Below are 18,045 nucleotides of genomic sequence, written 5' to 3' on the forward strand. Positions count from 1 at the left end.
TCTTTCCTTTCAGAATAGCATCCTGTCCACTGGTACCGGTCGCAGTCGAAACTCCCCACTGACTGAGAGAGCCACGCTCGGCCAGGGTATTCAGAACGGCAAGGACAGGTACGCAAACACACACATAGTTACAAATGTTTTCAAAAGATAAGGGCTAATACACCCACGTACAATCATACTCATTGACACTCTTTATCGTCATTGTGAGTGAGGTGGTGCTATTTCCTCACTAAAGTAGATGTAATAGGAACACACTTGCCCATATTTTGTGAATGGAAAAAGTCCCACAGCTGTCTCTGTGACTGACTTCCAGAGTTTGGCTGGTACTCCCCAGAGCTCTGCCAGCTGGCTCAGGGAGGGCCTCAGCCTGCTCCCAGAGTGGGGTGAGCCCTCCTGGACATGAAAATCAGGCTCTCCTGGGAATGTAGGCCAAACCTCCAGTAGATTAGAGATTACCATGATTGTCACATGGACGCCCGCCAGGCAGAGCAGACTTTGAGGGAGACATGGACCTCAGAGTAATCTGGACCATTTAATTATTTTTTCCTGAACAGTGTAAAAGATTTCCTGGATAGTTTATTTTGACGAAATAAAACAACTGTCTACGTTTTAGCCACAAGTGGCTCCCAATTTTTTTTTTCACTGCATTGGGATATCGTTCTTCTTTTTTTTTTTTTTACACTTCCTGAATGTAGTTTATCCTCCCAACTCATCTTTCTTCTTCAGTTACATTAAACAGCAGTTGTCCATGTTAATGATTTTCATAGAAAAGCACTAGCATTTTAAAAGGATCCTAAACCCATTAATTCAACTGCCCCTTAACTTGCGGGTGAGTCTCGGCAAGCGCTTACCCTTTTGGAGTTAAACAACCCATGCGTGCCCGCACACATGACCATGCGTATATCACCCATGCTTAACCAGCCATATGCTTTGTGTGCTTTTTCATAGGCATTAAACATTAAGCCAAACCATAATCCCCACTGTGACGCACTGTTCATGGTTCATACTGCTTTATTACCTGTTTATCATTCTCAGATGGCCCCCTCGTTTCCAGCATAGTGCTTTATCTATAGCCCAAGAAATGAAATCCAGTCTATTTCTAAGCAGTAGTATCAGATCGGTTTGGACACATTGATCCTTTTCGTTGCTACATTGACTAAGCACTGTGTGGGGACGAATCGGCCATTTGAGATATCATTGCTTATTTCAGTATTGTGGGTCTGTTAGCTATGATAGCCTCTGCTAACATAGTGGTTGTTATCTGCTTTGATTTTTGAAGTTACTTTATGTGATCATTAATGCTTTGAAGTTTGGGCTTTTATACTTGTTACACCCCACCCGCCCTCCTTCTTTCATCCTTTCTGTCCTTTTCTAATTGTTATAATTTGCTCTTCTTTAATCTACGTCTGAGCTCTCGTCCCTCCGGATCCTAAATCACTAATGTTTCCTTGGTACCTCCTGTCTTCACTTCCTTTTTTCTGTCCTCGTCTTTATATTAATATTTCCTCTTATTTCTCTTTTCCTTCCCCCTCTCTTTCTCTCTCTCACTCTAAGGAGATTAGAAGGACTTGTGATGGAATATTAACTCTCACTGGCGCTGTATGCTCCCCATACTCGCCTCTTAATAGGCTTATGCATACACAAAAAATATCCACACCCTCTGAGGCCATGCACCAGTTCAAACATAAATGTCACGTATGCTCCAGCTCTTGCCACATTTCTGGTTTGATTGCAGTCATTTTTCCATCGCTAGCCCTACAAATCCTTGTCAGAGGGAGAGTGTGTGTTCCTCTCAGCTGTGTGTTTGTATTCTGTCTAACAATAAGTTGTTGGTTGACCTCTGTAAATGTCCCTCTTTCTCTCATTGGCCATTTTTCTGAGATCGCTCTCTCCCTCTCTGTCTTGATTCTGGTACCACCCTCCGCTGTCTCTTACTGTGTTTTTCTCTGCATGTGGACAAAGTCAAGTTCAAACTGTCAGTAATGTGCAGAGTTTTGTAGCCATGGCAACTTTACTGATTAACAGAGGGTTCAGGAAGTAGTTTAGAAAAGTTTGTTTTGTATAAATAAATAAACCTGGAAAGTTTAGATTTTGTAGAGCTGGGCAAAAAGAAAGATGAAAGAGAGAAATCTGGTGCTGCACAAGCAGGAGGAGCTGTATGGATCAAACCTATGACAGATCCAGTTGCATGGACATTCATGTGACACTTAAAGTCTTAACATTTGAAATGCTGCTGTCAGCAGATATTTGAAGTTTGAGTTTTAAAACAAAAAAGGACAAAAAAACAATCAAAACAAGTCCTATTAACATTAATTCATGTTGACTGAATAGTGGTAATTTGAGGCGGTGTGATTAAAGTTATCAACTTAATCTACTTGGGACATTTTGGGCTTTGTTGCTTTGCACATTTCTGTTTGACTTTGTCAGCATAATTTGTCTGTCTTGTATGTAAAAAGTCTCAGCCAATAGAAAAATGTGTTACAGTTGGTCTCTTGTGCTCCGTTTTCTGTCAGGTGCTTGAAAAGATGAAGGCACAAGAACACTGATAGCCTTTTTCTTGTGGTATCTTTAACCACAAAGTTAACAGCAAAAGAAGACCAACTTTGTTTGTTCAAGTCTCTTTGCTGCATGTTTTCTCTGTTCTTCCTCCTGTATCTCTCCTCTCTACTCCCCCCCCCCATCCCCCTACCCCATACTGTGTTTGATAAGTGCTGCTTCTAACCATACTCCACCTCACCTCCCTGCCCATTCTCACACAAACCCCGCCCGCTGTGTTTCTGGTTGGTGAATGCTTGGCTGTGTGTCTTTTTGGGTGTTTTGTCCCCGTGTTGCTCATTCATGTTTGTGGGTGTGTTTGGATGTGTGCGTCGGGCGGGGCGTTCCTCCTCTTCCTCCCATTCCCCTTCCCCCCCTCCCAGCCTAAACACTCCGGGCTCCCGTGCCTCCACTGCCTCAGCTGCTGCCGTCCTCTCCTCCTCCTCCTCCTCCTCGCGTCCCCGCCACCACAAGTCCTTGTCCTCCTCCAACCATCCATGCCCCTCTGACCTGCACGCACAACGGCCCAGGCAAGTCTTATGCTCTGTTTTGCACAGTGACACATACACAAGCCGATAATCCTTCTCAGGCCCTTTTAGGAAAAAAACATTTAATCATTAGATCATCAACTCTCCTGAAATGGATGAAGAGGGAGATGAAGACAGTAGATTAATACAGCACCAATTTTTGCTACTTCCTCCCCTTTGTTTTAATCTATTTGATTGTCTTTAATTCACCCAGTGACAAAACTTGGCAAAAAGCAGTGACTTGCTGCCAATTTTTTTCCTCGACCGATCAAAAAAATGATTTATGTCCCTAAAGAGATGTTTTTTTGTTGTTGTTGTTTTGTTTTGTTTTTTTAACACAAGCCACTCTGTTTGCAAAAAGCCTTCTTGCACAGAAACTCGCACAGCAAAAATGAAAACATTTGCAGAGTTTACTATTTTTAAATTTTCTTAAGCATTAATTATCAGCTAGCTTCTCTGCATTTTTCACATCCTTCTGGTTTATGGAGAATAAAGACAGCAGCACAAATGGTAAACATAATTTTTAATGATTCATGGTTTCAATTCTAGAAGCATGCAGTTTAAATCTATTGAGGCACTAAGATCTTGGGTATATACCTATATATGCATATATATATGTTTTACCATTACAATGCCACCATGGTAAAATATGAAACTTTTTAAAACTGGCAATCATACATCCAGCAGTTACTTAGCAACAGCCAGCAACTAGATTGTAGAGTTCATAAAAGTCAGTTGCTGACAAAGCTTGTCTTTGGCCAATCAGTCACATTCAAACTGCACATTCACCCACTGGGCCATACCTGAGCAGTCAGTTTAGAACAAGATGAGCATGTTTTCACACACAGAAAAAATAAGTAAATGATGGAAAAGATGTCTTTTTATTTATTTTTTTTTATGTTTATTGTGTGAAATGTTGACTTATTTGAGCAGCTTAACATTTAACAGATATTTGTAAAGTGATGTTTACAAGACAGTAAACTTAATGGGAAAAAAGTATTACTAAGCTTCTAAAACCTTAAATGTTTTGCTTTTCTTAAAATCTATTAAAGACCAGGTTGATTAAGCAGATTTATTTAGGGGAAATAGTTCTTCTTCTCATAACAAATCTGACCTGTAAACCTGATGCCTTGAGTCTTCCTAACCTTCCCAGTGCACCTGTCCTGGTAGGCCAGCAGGTAAGTGGTGGAAACAACTGTACAACCTGCAGGTGCTCTGTGGAGAACCAGACGTTATTACTCAGTATGTGTGTTATATTTCACAAATGTGTCTATTGCAATTATGGTTTTATATGGTTTTCCCTGGCTGGTTAAAGTTAACTTAAGCTTCATGTGCAAGAACTTATAAGAACTTATATATATCTCAAACGATAAGAGAAAGCCCTTTAATGCAGTACAGCTTTTCTACGTAAATCTTTGTTTTCTAGGAAAAACCCCGTATTTATCCATTAATCTTCACCTGTACTTTGACACCTCCAGTTGAGTGAATGAAGTTGAGCACTGATGTGACTGTCTTGTGGGATATCTGTGAGAATTGTATGTGAATTTGTAGTCTTGTCTTTTTTTGTGTGATGCCTTGTTGTGTTGCTTTTGTGCTTTACATTGTCTGTTAAAAGGGCCACTTTGATATTTTGAGTACATATGTATTCTGGGACAGGAAGAACAAGAAAAAACAAACCAAAAAACAAATGTCAGAGTCAAAAATCCAGCAGGGGTAATGTCAAGGTGGCCCTCTGGCTGTTTGTTGCTTTGTCTGCTATATGTTGAAGTCTTGTTCTGTTGCATGCATCGTTCAGCAGTGAGCTTGGGCTGTTCAGAACCTGGTTGGGAACGCTGGAGAGAAGGTACCACTCCAATACTTAGATTGTACCCTGAGTGATGAATAGGCACCTTTTCTGAGAACATAATATGTACCCTTAATGCTCGTCCATACCTTTTTTTTTTTATTTATTTTTTTTTTATTTTATTTTAATCCAGCTGTCCCCAAACAGCCCTCTGAGAGGAAAAAAAAAAAACTCAAAAATGCCATTCTCATACAGTTAGAATCCCTTTTAGACAATGTCCTACAGCATGCTTTCATTACTGTGATTAACACCAGGATGCTGGGCACTGACTGCTCCATATTTGTGTAAAGTAAGCAGTCAGTGGTCTGGTTTACAGCAACGTGCATCTTTGATGATCCAGTCATAACGGGACAGCTCCAAGAACAGTAATAATATCTAAACACTCAATCCAAAAGTGCAATAAGTCTGGGATGCTTATTACAACCTTGCTGAAGCAGTGTCAACACAAATACCTCCAGAGCTTTACCTGACGTGCATTCACACAAGTGGAACAGTTCCTACTGGGAATTTATTTATTTATTTATTCTTTCTCACCTATTTGGTATCCAGACTCTGAACAAATAGAAGAAAAAAAAAATAAAGATCTGAGTGGATCAAGAGTTTCATACCTTAACTTAAAAAGAGGAATGTCAGAAGGAGAGGTAATATATATTGCAAGACACACAATAGCTGTAGGGCTTGACGGGCTCTGAACTTTGTAAATAACATGGCGATCTGATTTTGCTTGACATTTGTGCAGATCATGGATTAGAATTAAAACTGCAAAGTTTGAAATCCTCAGCTTGCATATCTTAAATCAGCTGTGCTCACACTGAGCTCCTAGACAAATAATTAAATGCATTTTTATCTTTTGTTACTTTTCACATCTATTACATAACCCCACTTTTTATTTTAGAGCAGTCCTGTGAATTAAAACAAAGGCATGATTTTACAGAACATTATTAAACATATTTATACAGTGTTTGTTCCCCACAACTGGCTGCTGTTTGCTGTGTGTGGTGTAGGGGGATTGAGATGCACTCTAAATGACAGGTGTAAACTGACTTGTTTAGAGCTGTCTGTTTATGCTTTCGTCACCCAAGATGCATGTTAATTCCATGTATGAAGAGAGAATAGATACCAGTTATGTGTATCTGGCCTGAAAATCATGTAGCTGCAACATGAAGACATGAGCCTCATCCCAGCCTTTATTTAAACACCTTCTGGATGATAACAAGCCATCACTACTCAGCTTAAATCAGTAGGATGCTGCATCACTCGCAGAAATATGTAGCCATTCCCATCAAGTCATCTTCATAACTATAAGTCGCACTGCTCCCACTGCCTGCTCCAGATTCTCTGTCCTTGCATGTGTGTTTGTAGTTTGTGTGTTTTGGCATTTTTGATCTATTGGGCATCTTGATTATATCCATATCAAATTCATGACTATACTTGATGTGTTTTTCCACACTGTGTCCCTGGAGACTCCTTTGAAAATCTCCCTTTTTCCCCCCATGCCTTGTCCAGAATTAGACGGACTGCACAGGACTGTTAAGGTTTTTGTTGCTGTCGCAGCCTCATTATGTAATGTGTTTGGAAGTAGGCTTCAGTTTTAGGCAAATGGTGACAAAGTAGATTAATGATGTTTCCCTGAGCAGCAGGGAAACACTGATGTAATTCATGGTGGCACAGATACTGTGATAATTACAGACCTGAGTTTCAGATGTGACCTGTTTTTTTTTAGTTCTTAGCAGGCTGTTACATTATGAATCTAAAAAGAGAAAGTTAGTGTCCTTGGTGTTGGATTTAGAGGTGCTGTAAAGACAGACATTTATGCCAAGTCAGGACATTATTTTCACATTTTAATGTATAAAAATTCATCCTGCGTTTAAGATCATGTTTATATCTGTGTGAAAAGGACCTGCATCTGGGGCATTGATGTTGCAAGGTCTTAAAGTTTATTCAACTTTTTTATATATTTAATCTACTTTTTGTTTTTCTTGCAATATAAGGCTGCTGCTGCCCTTTTCTGTGTGTGCGCTTTGTGTTTTAGCCTCCTCTGTTCTCACCTGCTGCTGCAGGTGTGCTGCTGCCACGAACTGCTGTAAAAGATGCAAATGCAACTCTGTGTGAAAGTGTCGGAGTGTGTGTATGTGAGGCTTTGTGAATCTTCGACCCCTCGGCTAAGACAAAGAGGATTAAGTGTTTGTGTTTACTTGTGTGTGTGACTGACCTGACTTGACTGACTGTGGGGATCACATCAGGACATTAAACACAGACATGGATATTTGTATGAAATGACTGAAGAAAATAACACATGAGAAAGATCAGTGTTTTTCTAACTTGTGTTTTTCTCCCACACTCTTTATCTTCATTCATGTTTATTTCATTCTTTCCTTTCTTTCTTTGTGTCCTTCTGTATCACCTCCTACTTTTCATCCTTCCTCTCCTTCCTGTTACATTCTTTTCCTTTTCTCTGCTCTTCATTTGCACCTCCTCTTCACCACTTCTTATATACCACCTTCCAAATTTTTGTCCCTTTTCAAATTCTTTCACACTGCTTTCCCTCTCTTTATGAGCACCTTCTCCTCCTCTGTATCACCTTTTCATTACCATCCTTCTGTCCATTTTGTTCCTTTTTGCACCTCCTCTGTAGTGCCGCACCACAGCGGGCGCCTGGTGCCTCCCCGTCTGCCCACAACATCAGCAGCGCAGCTGCGGCGGACCGAACCAACTTCTCCAGAGGGGTGGGCATCCGCAGCACCTTCCACGCGGGCCAGCAGCGGGGCGCTCGGGACCAGCAGGTCTCTGCCTACCCCGGTGGTCCTGCCTCCCCATCCCTGTCACATGGCAACAGCCAAGTCCGGAGGGCACATGGGGCCACAGGCATTTTCAGCAAGTTCACATCCAAGTTTGTACGCAAGTGAGTAATGGAAAAACACATGAAAATATTTAAATTGTGTACGATTAAGGGTTAGTTGAGCTGTTTCTGTGTTAGAAAGAGGAAATGAAACGAGGGTTCAGGTGAAGAAAGTCTGTAGCTCCATAAATGCAAAGCAGCTCTGATAGCAGCCAGTTTTTTTTTTTTTTTTTGTATGCAGTTTAAATCTGTACTGAGGTTTCAGCTTAAACCAGAAAATGACTAGGTGTATGTTACAGCTCACTTTATGTGCCCATTTCCTCTCACAAACATTGTACAGTATGTTCATGTCATCAGTGTTTTTTCGGAGTGTTTCTTTAAAGGCACTGCTCTCATCTATCACTAAACTAGTGCTGATCTGTAACTCTACTGAGAAGAGAAAGAAAGGGGAAGGGAACAGCTGTGTCTTGCCTGTAATTTTGTTTATAGCAGTGGTGACAAGGGAGTAATTTTGGTTGTGGTTCCATGTTCCTGGCCTATTTTCCATCTCAGTCTTTCAGCACAGGTTGCAGCAGTTAAATTTGTCTTATGGTACCTGGTTGGAATAAAAGCTAAGGTGGTTTATTTAGACTTTTCCTAAGAAGCCTTTTTTTTCTTTAATTTTTTTATTAAAGCCTAACAGCCTCTGAAACAAATTGTTGGAATAGTCACATAAAAGTTAACTATTTGATGCAACAAAGCTTGAGAAAACTGAAAGCCATTGAGTATTTCAATAAAAAGATTATAGTTTTTTTTATGTGGACAGATCAGAATGAGGATAGAGTGCAGTGGAGAAAAAATAGGTGGATTATTATCTGAAGCACACATGAGAATGGAAGAGACACGAGGGGAAGTGACAAAACGTGAAGGTTTAAAGGGTCATGTTTAAGCAAGGCCCAGAGAGGAAGGTCTAAGTGGACAGTGGGAGAATAAAAAGCTAAAAGGGCAGGTAAGGTTGAGATTCATCATTGCTGTTGTCGCCAGCCAACCCAGTAGGTGCATTATTAATACCAGCATTGAAACGTGTGCATTGTGTGGTAATAACAGGAGTCTGTAGCTTTGTATTTTAATGATTTTGGTCATTTTAAAGCACAAATTGATGAATATATACAATTTAAATTCCTCACACACGAATGGCGACTTGAAATTGGAGACTGACTTAATTTTAAATTGAAGTTAGCATTAGACTAAGTCATTCAGGTGCAATGATTGAGGTATGGGGTAAGGCGTTAAGGCATGTGGTATGTCAGTCAAGTGTCCTCATAGGGATATAGAAACAAATGTGTGTGTGTTTCTCTGGTGAAGAGGCGAAGGCACAGCCACTCTCCAGGCCTCCCACTCAGAGATAGTGTAGCTCCGTGGTGACAGTATCCATGGTTACACCGGAGATATCACTTTTCCCTTAACTATAAATACTGCTAGTGGCGACACCTTGACACACATGAGCACATACACACACACTTGGTGCGCCAGTATGCAAAAGTAAGGGAGACTATTAGGAAATGCTATGACCTAACCATTAGACATGTGGCTGGTCTGGAGAGTGAACAGCTTATTGTGTATGTGTGTGTGTGTGTAAATGAAATGTTTCTCAATCCATGTTCAAAGATAAAGTTGTTGTGCTGTGAGTTTTGATATAACATGTCTGTGTGTTCAAAGGAAGTGTTTTTCATTTTTCTTATTTCTGTTCTTGTTTGAAGCTTTCACTTCACAAACACTTGTTTTCAGGAATGTCCAGGACTGCTGTGCATGTGGAGGAGGGCTTCATTTCAGTTTGGGGTTCAGATGCGAGTGTCTTAATGTCATTTTTCCAACAGAGCCTGTTAAACCCCTCCAAAGTGTTTTAGTGTGCATTTAATGTTTGCTCTCACATTCTCACTAATAACCCCCCACATTTAAACACACTAAAGTGGACATGAGTGATGCTGAGATTTTGTCTGTTCATTTTTGGCTACTTAATGTCTGTTGTGCTTGTTGCTTCAGTCCCATGTGAGTCGAAACTTTTTTTTTTCTTCTTTTTGTTTATATCCCCGTGACACTTTGCTTTAAGGTTTGCTACTCTGAGGGCAGCTTGTCTTTTTTTACAGGAAAGTCATCAATGCGTACGTTTTATACATACTTTTTTTTCTCTTTCTTTATCCCTCTTTTTGTTTTTGTAGAAATCTCTCGTTCAGGTTTCCAAGAAGGTAGGCAACATACCTAACGTTAAATATAACCCCTTGATACATATCCACGTATATTCTCTTCTTTATATATATTTTAAATATATATATATTTATATATACTTTTCCCTTTTTGGTGTTTCGTGCAGCTTTTTGTTGAGAATTTCCTTTTGTGCCTTGAGCCTTCTTTACCCCTTTTTTTCTGTGGTTTGCCCCCCCCTATTTATTTTTTGAGCCTTATGATTTTGAGTGCCATGTTTTGGCCCATTTTTATTTAATTTTTTTCCACTAACTTTCCTGTCACCCAGCCACCCTCTCACTCAACTCACCCACTCCATCATCGTGCAGCACAATAACACCTCACTCCTCTTCCTCTTCATCCCTCCATCGTCCACCTCATCCTCATACCCCGTTTTCCATGTTTTAGGTAGAATGTGTATGAGCTCAACCACCTCCTCCCCAAAGTGCCACAAAAATCGTGCCTTAATTCCTAATCTCTCATACAATAATCCCCTTTCCAGATTCAGGTAAAGCTAGCCCTATTTTGGGCATAAGAGATTTTTCTCTCATTGTCTTAAAAGCTGTGAGAAATACAAGTAGCAGAGTGTTAGAAGCTGAATGTGGAACTTTTAATATTGCTAACATTATCCAAGCTAACACCACCCACCAACCAATCCAAGCCATCAACCATCTCAACTTTTTTGCTTTAATCAGTTTGGTCAGTGTAACTCCGTTTCCCTTGGCCACACAGACTAAAGTTGCGTACCTAGTAGATTCCAGCTGGGGAGCTGCTTGTATTAAGTCCCCGGCTGTAGCTGGAGTAATTGTGGACGGAAGCAGAGAAGAGGAGAGGATCCAGCTGGGGAAGGGGCTGCAGTGTTTATCAGGCTGCACCTTTTTTTTTCCTTTGGAGACTTCACTTTTCTTTTCATTCATTTCTCTGATCTCACTCTGGCACTGGCTCTCTAACACCAGCAGCAACAGACCTGGATGGCTTTGACCTACTCTGGCTAGAAATCACCCTTATGCTGTGAACACACACACTCAATTACACTTTATGCACATGTGCACATCCTATTTATGTATACTCAAGACTTGTACATAAACACATTTGCACTATTTGGAGATGCCAAACATATATTGACACATTTGAGCTGCATGTATGTATAAAGGAGCTCAGATTTAATCCAGATATTCACCTGTATTTGTTGCTTTTAACCAGCAGGTGGAGCAATTTTCCAGCTTGATGTGGACCATTGCTCCACCTGCTGGTGTGAAGGTGTAATAAAGGTTCTAGTGATATGTACAATAAATTACATATATAAGGTGTATTTAATCAGTCTCCTATGATGCTGCAGTCTCTTATTTTTTTGAAGTCACATAAAATGGCATGAAGTTCATCTAAAACCATCTATAAATTGTTTAATAAATCCATGTGTGACTCCACTTCCTGCCATTTCCCCTGTGTATTAGCTCTATTTAAACTTGTGTTGCAGGCAGGATTTTACACCTTGTTGATGTAGCTAGCAGGAAAGATGTCCACTGCAGAATGAAGTTTAGACTACAGACTGTTGAATTTGCCATCTTGCTTTCTTCATGTTGTCTGCATGCGTGTTGCTGTTTTGTCTTTGTGTTTGTTTGTTGCCTGCTCTTTTTGCGTCATTGTTTCTTTTCTGTCTTTGTCTGTTGTCGTGGGAGAGAATGTGTGTTTTGATTGGGTTTTATAGGCAGTGGTTAAGGTGTTGTCCTCAGGGTGTGTATGTGTGTTTTTAAACAGGCTATATGTAGGTCCAGTGTTACTAATACAGATTGGTTTACCACAGTGCTGGGATCATTAACCTCTTTCAGCTACAGGACTCGCCCTCACCATGCCAGCTAGTCATTTCTAAGCCATTCCATCCTTTGTCCACTAAAAGTTTTGCTCTTATCATCCCATTTCTTGGATTGTACTCCACTCCATATCATTTTCTGTTGTAAAAGAACAGATTTCATCCAAATCTTCACCTGTATTGGTTGCTTTTATCCTGCAGGTAGACCAATTTTCCAGCTTGTTGTGGCCCATTGCTCCACCTGCTGGTGTGAATGGCAAACAAGCAGATACTGTTGGAAGTACCTGCTTGCTTGTCCACTGCTGTGGCCTTAATTTCTCCATTTTAATTTGGACTTTGGATATTAATTAAACTACTCTACATTAGTTCTGTTTAGTCTCAGACCATTTTGCTCTTTTACAGCTATTCTGATCATCAACTTTTCCTTCTCTATCCTGTAGTTGACTGGACTTTTCAAGTTCCAGTCAGTCTCTCTTAAAATAATGACCAGTTCAACAGAGTGTGTTAATACTTCAGGTCTTTTCATTTGTTTACAAATTATCTGCTTCAAGGTGGAACTGTGATGGATGACTACATATAAGAGTAGTATTACCTGAACTAGCTGACATGTCAGTGCATTGAGGTGCCCTCAGGTTACTGTTGACTTAAATCTGAGCACTTGGAGTGGAATTAGATAGTTGGCATCAAATCTCAAAGTGGTTGGATTGGAAGATTGATGCCGGCATGGTGAGCAGTGCGACTTGTGTCCAGCCAGCTGATTCATTATCTGTGTAAGAGCCCAAATGTTGCCTCCCAGCCCTGAAAAAGACTAAACTTGTGCTGATTTTTTTCCCGAGGAGTCCGTATGAGGGAGAGGGTCAGGATGAGGGGAGCAGGTGAGATACAGAACCACCCGAAAAAACCGACAAACCCTTAAGATCCTGCAGACTGTAGCAAATTGCCTGCCAATCAGTAGACTGGGACTTAATCAATAGATGACCTGAGCTTGTTATGATTGGATGGATGAAGATGGGGTCTGAGATGGGTAGTTTAATTGGTTGGTGATGGTGATAAGGGGTTAACCAATCAGGGGACGGGGACTGTAGCAGTTAGCGGTAGCATCATATAGATTGGTAATGATGGTGATGAGGGTGAGCTGCATGATGGGTGTGTGAAAGGGGAAGTCAAAGCACCCCAATGTGTGTTTGTGTGGACAAGTTACCTTCACACTCATAATTGACCCCATGTTGTGATCATGTTCATACACAAACACACACAGAGGTGCTTTAGAAGTTTTCATTTTTGTCTTCATTTGCACAACCTCATCATTTTGCTCTTCCTCTCAATCCCTCCTCCTCATTCCTCATCCTTTTTTTTTCTTTCTTTTTAAAATGATTGTCACAATTCTGAAATCTGTCCTTGCTTTCTTTTTTTCTGTGCTTATCTCTTCCTCTTTATTCCTTCTTTTCGTCTCCTTTTATCTTCTTCCTCACCCTTTCTTCTCTCTCTCCTGTCCTCTTCTATCTTCCCATGGCTCCATACAGGTCAGTGCTGACCAGTACTGTGGATAAAACGGAGAAGACATCAGGTGGCGTTCTCTCCTCTTCTTCCAACAATGATGAGAACAACTCCTCGCCAGGATCTGGTAACACTGGTATGCGCTGTTCTTTTACTTCCAACAGCTTCTCCACTTTAGATTCTGTCAGTTGTCTTTATTTATTATTAATTTCTACTATACATAAAGTCTGAGTAAAGCAGAAATCTACGTTCTGAGTTTGTCACATCTTAGACAAATATGATGTTAACCATCCAACCAATCCTGAGTGATTTAAAGCAATCCTCAAGTAAATTAAATTAGGTCTGAAAAGCACAGGAAAGACATGGCTCTAAGACACTGGGAGCGTGTTGGTGTATCCATTAATCTCTGCTGTCTCTAGTAAAACTTTACAAAAGCAGCAGGTGAATAATGACTCGGGTGCTGGCTTTTTTTCAGAGATTTTTTAATCCACAGTATTAATCCAGAGGTCTACTGACCGGAGTTAACTCCTGAAACTTCAGTTCTGTTAGTGTGTTGTCCTCAAACGTTCACAATGTGCTTCTGGTGTGCTGCCAGCTCTTCAGCGGTTCCTTCAAATCAGCTGCAATTTGCACAAAATCAATCCAGTGTTTCTTGCACTCAGTTGTTCTGCTGCTACACGTCCCAAGTTCTGCTGATTCAGGCATCCAGAGAAGATGTTTCTGTGGTGAAGGCAGAACAGTTAGCTAGCTGGTTGCAAGCTTCAATAATCTTATCAGGATAAAGTTTGAAAAGATTATCTCTACTGTAGTGCAACCTAAAGAGTACTTTTAAAGGCTAAACAATTGGATTTTTTTCTGTAAAAATAATTAAAAATGTTCTCATTTGTTAACAATGTTTTTGTCATGTTTTTCTCCTTTCAAAGTAAGAGTTACGTGATGGAATAACTTTAGTACACTGTGTAGCTCTTTCCTACTTCCTGGTTACTCAACCAGACTACCAACGGTTTTGTTTACACTCTATTTTATGCTAACGTAAAATAGTGCGTGAAATTAGCGCTAGCATTGCAAAGCATAGCAACTTGCTGTGTGTGAATCATCTTCGATATAACCTTTGCTGGTGCTATGTCCTCCATAGACTGTATATAAAAGAGCCGTCCTCTCGCGAACCAGCAACCTGCGCAAAACTCTCCGGGGGGGTGTTTCTCTTTTGACTGCATTTCTCAAATAAGACAGAGTTGCTGTATGTTGTTTTTATTAGTTTTATATTTTATTTACCTTGATCTGTTAATTATTTTTATAGACTGGGATGCACTTTGATATGTGATATATAGATAAACTTGCTCAAATAGCTTCAGGGTCTACCTGGGTGCTATTGGACTAATTAGGTGCATCATTTTATTGTTACGGTGACGCACTTGATTAGCATCTCGAAAAAAGTTTCCATTGGTTAATAATTTAAAGTCAGTATATCAGTGAATGTAAAATCTTTGAAAACAGGACAAGTTTGACCTCCTTAAGCAGAAATAGCCGCTCATCTTGCTAAAGCTCCTGATTATACTTTCATTCATTGTTCATCCACTCACACTGAGGGTTTCTTCTGTTTACTGTCAACTCAGACTTTCTGGCTAAAGGAAGCTCTAATAACCTTCAATTATAAATAAAATCCAGAAACTATAGCTGAATCAGGCCCAGCGAGTGTGGTTTCCTTTTATATTTAGTTTCAGCGACTCCGCTCCCACAGCCATGTTCCCTCCATCTACTCTCAAACTTCTACAGTGAGCAAACAACAAGCAAACACTTGCCTGTGTTTTTAGCTATGAGGCTTTAGATATATACCCCATCTTTGCTGAACTCTTATGTCCTCTTGTGTCCTGGCTGCGTGGTTGGACATGGTCTTTGTGGTGGATTCTAGTGGTATTTGTTTGGCCAGCTGCTTGCACCACAAGGAAATGGGCCCATCTCACCGCCACTCGTTCTTAATGTCAGTTTAGTGTATGAGAGCTTTTTTCTAAGCAGATGTCTCTTTGTCAGACATGTTTGTAGCAGGTTTGTTGTGACCCACGAGTTTGGTCTGGCTGATGACCAAACCCTGAAGGCTTTGAGTAAAGTTTGTTCTTGTTTCTTTTTTAACATGACCGTATTTAGCAATGATGTCACCATTACTGGACTTCAGTGTGAAAAATTTTCCAATATTCTCCTCTGATGTTTATAAATGAGATGGACAAACTTTTCTTCTCCTCCCCCGCTTCAGGTGGCACGGGCACGCCTCCAGCCAACGCCAGCCAGAAGGACTCAGCCAAGCCGCGCTCTCTGCGCTTCACCTGGTCCATGAAAACCACGTCATCCATGGAGCCCATGGAAATGATGCGCGAGATCCGCAAAGTGCTCGACTCCAACAGCTGCGAGTACGAGCTGCGCGAGCGCTACATGCTGCTGTGCATGTCCGGCAGCCCGGCGCACGAAGACTTCGTCCAATGGGAGATGGAGGTGTGCAAGCTGCCCCGCCTCTCCCTCAACGGCGTGCGCTTCAAGCGGATCACGGGCACGTCCATCGCCTTCAAGAACATTGCCTCAAAGATTGCCAATGAGCTCAAACTGTGAGCCTGAAGGGCCACCGAGGAGAGATGAGAGGTTGACGGGGGTGAGAGCAAAATGATGCTGTAGGTGGGATGGGGGCACAAAAAGGTGGAGGTCAGGAGGTAAGCTAAAGGGTGGGATCACTTTAAAAATTACATGATTGTTATGTAGAAATAAGTCTGAAGTAGGGCTGCCAGTTCTGGGACTAGAGAAACATTTCTGTTTTAGAAGTTTTGTTCCATACGGAGGACCTGCGATCAGAGACGCTGAGCAGACTTCCTCTGTGTTGTGAAGTACTTACAGACCGAGGTCTTCTTACCCTGCTGGGGGTTTTTCTGTCACGTTCTACTTAGACGTTCCACTCTTCTGCATGTCCGATCCTCTATCTTTTTACTTTTTACCTTTTTTTTTTTTTTTTAGGAGACACATTTTGATCACTTTGACCACTCCTGTCATTTCCTCCTATTTATTCAGTTTCTTTGCACGGTTCTGCTGCCGGGTGGTTCCGGGTGGGTGGGGAGGGTAACCAGGTGGAAGCAGGTTGGATGGAGGGCGATGCAAGCAGAGGAACGCTGGGTTTTAAAAAAAAATGTCAATGGAGCCTTATTGTGCTGGAAAACTCAAAGGAGTTTTGATAAGAAATTTTCTGATTGTCCACCAAAACTGAACGGACTCCAGCTGAGCCAGGACTTAATTCACTGAAGCCCATATCTCACACACACACACACACACACACACACACACACATACTGAATGGACTAACTGCTGATGACGGTTAAAGGACCTTCTCCACCTTCCACCTGCTCGCCCAAGCCTACCTTCCTCCAAGTGAACTTTGAGAACTCACCTCATCCACCCTTCTGCCTCATTCTTACTGCCCACACACACATCCATCTTTTCACCTTTTTCACTCCTTTTTCGCCCTTTATTTCCTTTCACCATCAAGTCGCAAGAGGCCAGTAGACTTGATGTCGTCATCAATCCTAGGGGCTGCAACTTCAAGTCCAAACTTTTTTTTTCTTTTTTTTAAATAAAAAACGAGTTGTGCACTGGAACAAGAGGGGCATATTTAAACCCGAGGAGGGGAGGAGACTTAACGGACGAGACTGTCGATGGATTTTTATGTTGCCTTTCTTTGAAGAATTAAATTTAGGGTTTGTTTTTGTTGTCAGCACATAAATGCTCAGATGATTTATTTGTACTGTTCTTTCGTTTTTCGTTTTTCCTGATCTTTGCATCATTCGGTTGGCATCACGCCTTCGCATCCAGAATGTCGACCCAGAACCAACACATTTCTTCTCCCATCGTTCCCTCCGCCCTCTGTTACACCTTCCCAAAGAGCAACTGCACAAGAAATGTGTTGTTGGAGTGTGTAACCAACAGTGTGTGTGCGTGAGTGTATTATAAAAGATCACTGGAAAAACAACAATTGACGACAACAAATGGTGAATTTTGTTTTTTGTTTTTTTTCCCCCCCTCTGCTTTTCATTGGATAATATATTTTTGTGTCGTTAAAAATTTCGGAATTGTACAGATTTGGGTTCTCGGGGTGGGGGGGGGGGGTCTTGTCGGATCATATTGCTGCCTTTTTGGTGTAGTGCACCTTCAACACACATTTAACTTCCACACACAGCTCGTAGTGAATCAGATTAAACACAAACCCTTCCCTCAAGTTCAGGATTAGTATTGTATTTAATGATGGTGGTGGTGGTGGCGGTGACGACTACTGCTTGTTCATTTTTGGCCTTTTTGTTTTTATTTACTTTATTAAAGGCCTTTGTCGGTCCAGAATGGCTTGAAGCAGAGAGAGTAGAGAAGAAAAGACTCATTTCTCTCATATCAGTGAACGTTCTCGTTCAAAACCACAAGCAGAAGAGGTCGCTTCCTTTTCTCTTTGCCTCTCTCGTCGCAGTCGACAAAAAAAAAAGAGAGAGCCTGGGTCCCGTCACTTGGTTGTATCTAACTTAACACTTTTCTGTTTTTTTTTTTGTTTGTTTGTTTGTTTTTGTTTTTGTTTTTTTTTTCCACAATGGCAGTCGTTTTACTTTTCTTTCAATTTTTTTAAATACATCTAAATTTTCTTTAAAAGTTGATCATTTGTATTAAGGTGCTGGGTTTTGGATTCTAATTATTATTCTGGCTGTTGCTGTTATATTATCTTTTTCAGGGTTGATTTCATTTTTCATCATTTTGTTTT

General features: G+C 40.9%; 1 protein-coding gene across 11 annotated transcripts in view; it reads left to right on the top strand.

Moving 5' to 3' along the window:
- mark2b (MAP/microtubule affinity-regulating kinase 2b) overlaps nt 1–17,801 on the top strand; it is a 54,707-nt gene extending 36,906 nt beyond the window's left edge. For 3 of the 11 annotated variants that reach the window (XM_041985382.1, XM_041985388.1, XM_041985384.1), the window contains exons 15-21: nt 14–108; nt 2,919–3,065; nt 7,541–7,807; nt 9,943–9,969; nt 12,611–12,649; nt 13,298–13,407; nt 15,523–17,801. In XM_041985382.1, the coding sequence (XP_041841316.1) occupies nt 14–108; nt 2,919–3,065; nt 7,541–7,807; nt 9,943–9,969; nt 12,611–12,649; nt 13,298–13,407; nt 15,523–15,872 (1,035 nt within the window). In that variant the 3' untranslated portion in view covers nt 15,873–17,801. The remainder of the gene's footprint in view (nt 1–13; nt 109–2,918; nt 3,066–7,540; nt 7,808–9,942; nt 9,970–12,610; nt 12,650–13,297; nt 13,408–15,522) is intronic. The other 8 variants (XM_041985391.1, XM_041985393.1, XM_041985386.1 and 5 more) reach the window with 6 other exon arrangements.
- The last annotated feature ends 244 nt before the right edge of the window (nt 17,802–18,045 follow it).

Source organism: Melanotaenia boesemani, chromosome 5, assembly GCF_017639745.1.
Source record: "Melanotaenia boesemani isolate fMelBoe1 chromosome 5, fMelBoe1.pri, whole genome shotgun sequence".
Lineage (NCBI taxonomy): Eukaryota > Metazoa > Chordata > Actinopteri > Atheriniformes > Melanotaeniidae > Melanotaenia > Melanotaenia boesemani.